Raw genomic sequence first — 4985 nt, 5'->3', positions numbered from 1 at the left:
CGCATTGGTCCTCCAATCCTTGTTACTACTCCTCCTCAGATGAGGAGGAGGACAGCCGTTACAATTGAGTGATTATGTTATTGTTGTCTAGCCATTTAAATATAACCCCAAGCCAAATACCTAACATCACTGTTAGGTATTTTACATGGTAATAAAGGATTAAGGGAGTACAAAAAGCATGTAGCCTATACACATTTATATTATATGGCTCAAGATATATTATGTATTATTTGTAACATAGGTGACGGCAGTTACCCATGTGACTGTGACATAGCCACTTGTAGGCTGAAGAGCCATGACCAGCGAAACAGATAAAGTAGCCTACTTCCATAATGACCGCTAGATAATGAGGTGCCAAACTAGTTGGTATCCTTGCTCATAGTAAAGAGCACACTTTACTTTTAGCCCGGGGGTAATAACACAGTGAACTCAAAGGGTCTGCTCTGGTCCTCATCCTCCATGCTTCTAGGTAACATCTCCTGTTACACTGTGTGGAATACTGACACTGTCTAGCTTCATGAATCATACATTAGAGTCGTGCATGCCCCTTGTGACTGCTTAGTTCACCAACTCAGTCACAATGGCAGTAAAACACTTCTCAGTTGACTACAACACGATTAATGAACATGGCACTTTTTCAGCTGGGGATACTATCACTGGGCGGGTCACTTTGGAAGCATCCAAGGAGACCTCTCTCCAGTCTCTTTTTATCAAGGCAAAAGGGAAAGCTGAGGTGAAATGGACTGAAAATGAGGGTGAAAACCCTGTGGCCTACAGTGGCAAGAAGAAATACTTCAGTATTCAAATATTGTTGCAGGAAGGGAAGGGGGATGGTATGTAACACTTCAGCTTTCTGTGTTTCTGCAACAATTAAGAATGGTTAGGATTAATGCTTCATACATTTAATAGCCTAACTCACAATAATAATTATTGGTGACGCAATGGTATTCCAGAACCATTGTTGAGAATACTGTAGGGTTAGGTTACATACAGTATCAGTCAAAAGTTTAGACACCTCTTCTCATTCAAGGGTTTTTCTTTATTTTTACTATTTTCTACATTGTAGAATAACAGTGAAGACATCAAAACTATGAAATAACACGTATGGAATTATATAGTAACCAAAAAAGTGTTAAACAAATCAAAATATATTTTATATTTGAGATTCTTCAAAGTAGCCACCCTTTGCCTTGATGACAGCTTTGCACTCTCTTTGCATTCTCTCAACCAGCTTCATGAGGTAGTCACCTGGAATGCATTTCAATTAACAGGTGTGCCTTGTTAAAAGTTAATTTGTGGAATTTCTTTCCTTCTCAATCAGTTGTGTTGTGATAAGGTAGGGGTGGTATACAGAATAACGCCCTATTTGGTAAAAGACAAAGTCCATATTATGGCAAGAACAGCTCAAATAAGCAAAGAGAAACAACAGCCCATCATTACTTTAAGACATGAAGGTCAGTCAATACAGAACATTTAAAGAACTTTTAAAGTTTCTTCAAGTGCAGTCGCAAAAACCATCAAGCGCAATGATGGAACTGGCTCTCATCAGGACCGCCACTGGAAAGGAAGACCCAGAGATACCTCTGCTGCAGAGTTACCAGCCTCAGAAATTGCAGCCCAAATAAATGCTTCACAGAGTTCGAGTAACAGACACATCTCAACATCAACTGTTCAGAGGAGAATCAGGCCTTCATGGTCGAATTGCTGCAAAGAAACCACTACTAAAGGACACCAATAAGAAGAAGAGACTTGCCAGGAAACACGAGCAATTGACATTAGACCGGTGGAAATCTGTCCTTTGGTCTGATGAGTCCAAATTTGAGATTTTTGGTTCCAACCGACATGTCTTTGTGAGATGCAGAGTAGGTGAATGGATGATCTCTACATGTGTCGTTTCCACTGTGAAGCATGGAGGAGGAGGTGTGATGGTGTGGGGGTGCTATGCTGGTGACAATGTCTGTGATTTAGAAGTCAAGGCACACTTAACCAACATGGCTCCTCAGCATTCTGCAGCGATACTCCATCCCATCTGATTTGCGCTGAGTGGGACTGTCATTTGTTTTTAAACTGGACAATGACCCAACACACGTCCATGCTGTGTAAGGGCTATTTGATCAAGAAGGAGAGTGATGGAGTACTATATCAGATGAGCTGGCCTCCACAATCACCCGACCTCAACCCAATTGAGATGGTTTGGGATGATTTGGACGAGTGAAGAGTGAAGAAAAAGCAGCCAACAAGTGCTAAGCATATGTGGGAACTCCTTCAAGACTGCTGGAAAAGCATTCCATGTAAAACTGGTTGAGAGAATGCCAAGGGTGTGCAAAGCTGTCATCAAGTCAAAGGGTGATTTGTTTAACACTTTTTTGGTTACTACATGATTCCATATGTGTTATTTCATAGTGTTGATGTCTTCACTATTATTATACAATGTAGGAAATAGTAAAAAAAAAAAAAAAGAAGAAAAACCCTTGAATGAGTAGGTGTGTCCAAACTTTTGACTGGTACTGCATATGCCTAATATGACTTTGTATTAAGCAGAATCTGAATTTACATTGCCCATTTGAAAATGATTTGTGTTGGGTCTCACCTCCCCTTTTTCAGGCTCTGAAATCATTTCTCCTGGGAGACATGTGTACCCTTTCACCTTCCAGATTCCAGCCAAGTAAGTGTTCCATCCATCACATATTTGTGGGTTTATTTTTTTCATTGGAGGAAACAATCACAGATTTTGTTTTGTAAAAAGGCCTTCTAGAGGTTTCCACAGATAGATGATAATGAGTTTTCTTTTTTTCATATTTCCTCTCAGAGAAATGCCTTCATCTTACATGGGGAAATGGGGCAAAATCTCCTACTATTTGAAGGCCAAGTTGATCAGGACGCTTTGGTTGATAGACAGAGCCAAGACAGAGTTCACGTATCTGTCAAAGACTAATATGATCATTCCTGGACTGAGGGTAAAGTGTTCTTATTATCCATTATCCTGCTTCTTGAACTTCATCTGCTTTTTTACTATTTACAGCCAAAATTACCATGGCAACAGAACGCATATCAACAGTTTACTTTTTATCTCTTGTTTTGTAGGAGCCCCAGTATGGTTCCAAGATTCTATTCTTTGCCTCTGGAAATATCTCTATGGATATTCATATTGAGACAATGGGGTATCTATCAGGTCAGTCTGCAACCAAAGCTACTTCAGCTTGCCTAACAGTGATCCGGGATGATGGTCATTTTAATATTAAATCTATATCCATTCAATAAGGTACAGGGGGGTTGTATAAAATATAACAGAGATCAGTAAATTAAGTTCCTTTCCTTGTGTTCCCTGTAAGGTGAAGCAATACAAATCCTTGTTGAGATACACAACAACTCTACACGCACAGTAACCCCCAACTTCTACCTATATGAAGAGCAAAGCTTCTTCGCCAAGCATAAAAGGAAAGTCTACACCAATGACATCATTAAAGAGAGAGGAGATCCTGTTACGGCTTCTACAAGACAGACTGTGACCAAAGTGCTGACTATCCCTCCACAACTCCCTGTCTCCCTCCTAGACTGCTCCATACTGAAGTTAGAGTACAGACTGAAGGTATATTATGATGAAATACACACATATAATGAACACACAAGACCAGCTAAATTATGAATACAGGGATGTAGAGTAGGAGAGGAAAGAGAGTTTTCAATTCATAAAAAAACCACAAATAAAATATGTGTAATGCAGTCACTTCGTATGTGAAAACTTTACTGTAATTTAACATTTGGGCAACTAAGTGTACGTCCATATATTTTCTGTATTTGTAGGTCACTCTTGACGTCCCAATGGCCAAAGACCCAGAGGTTACACTTCCCCTGGTTATCCTCCTGGATAAATCAATAGCAGCTGAGGAACGGCAGCAGGAATACAGCTGGTCTAAATGAGTTCTCATGCTCTAGAACTTTGGCGATTACTAAGTATTTTTTAAACCTCAGATTTTGGGCTGGATGTGTCAATGTGTAGTTCATACATGCATAATCTATGAGCAGGGGTGGGGAGTAACGGATTACATGTAATCTGTTACATGTAACTGATTCCAGAAAAATATAACTGTAATCAATTACCAGCTAAAATATTGTAATCAGAATAAAAATACAGAACAACAACAAAAAACTAGATGATTACTTCTAGGATTAATTTTAAATTCAGAAATTCAGAAACGTTTTAAATTCAGAAACAAATGTTTGCGAAAAGTTTACAAAAGAACAGGAATAGGGTTTTGTAGGCTACAGTCCAAGCTATGTCTTCCAATGGCACCCAGGAGTAGCAGCTGCAACTTGGGCTGTAGCTAATTGGGATCCTAAAAAAACACAAAAATACTAAAATGGCGCGACTGCTGTCGGCATGCAAAGATTACAATTTGAATAAACGCTTGGAGGTAAGGACGACAGCAGTGGTGTAGCCTACGGGCGATACAGATATAACTTATTATTGATATCTACATAGCACAATGATGTGAATCACACCGCTGCTCTCTCATTTAGTAATTTGCTCCTTATGGATTGTGGTTGTTGTGGATGGCTGTTTACAAATGTACACTGAGTGTACAAAACATTAGGAACACCTGATCTTTCCGTGACACTGACTGACCATGTAAATTCAGTTGAAAGCTATGATCCCTTATTGATGTTAAATCCACTTCAATCAGTGTAGATGAAAGAGCGGATCAGGTTAAAGAAGGATTTTTTAAGCTTTGAGACAATTGAGACTGTGTATGTCTGCCATTCAGATGGTGAATGGGTAAGAAAAAAATATTTAAGTTCCTTTAAACGGGGTATGGTAATAGGTGCCAGGCGCACCGGTTTGAGTGTGTCAAGAACTGAAACGGTGCTGTGTTTTTCACGCTCAACAGTTTCCCGTGTATATGAAGAATGGTCCACCACCCAGTGGTCGAAAACAGGTCACTGATGAAAGAGGACAAAGGAGGCTGACACAAATTGTGCAGAGC

At 39.7% G+C, this 4985-nt stretch overlaps 1 protein-coding gene across 1 annotated transcript; it reads left to right on the top strand.

Annotated features, from left to right (window-relative positions):
* The first annotated feature begins 580 nt into the window (after positions 1–580).
* LOC139575247 (arrestin domain-containing protein 3-like) lies at positions 581–3929 on the top strand. The gene is made up of 6 exons (XM_071400215.1): positions 581–833; positions 2605–2665; positions 2810–2957; positions 3085–3172; positions 3333–3589; positions 3805–3929. The coding sequence occupies exons 1-6, from the start codon at positions 581–583 to the stop codon at positions 3919–3921; spliced, it is 924 nt and encodes a 307-aa protein (XP_071256316.1). The 3' UTR covers positions 3922–3929.
* Positions 3930–4985: the final 1056 nt, after the last annotated feature.

Source organism: Salvelinus alpinus, chromosome 5 (genome assembly GCF_045679555.1).
Source record: "Salvelinus alpinus chromosome 5, SLU_Salpinus.1, whole genome shotgun sequence".
In the NCBI taxonomy this organism is placed as follows: Eukaryota; Metazoa; Chordata; class Actinopteri; order Salmoniformes; family Salmonidae; genus Salvelinus; species Salvelinus alpinus.
This window is presented reverse-complemented; position numbering and strand designations above follow the sequence as displayed.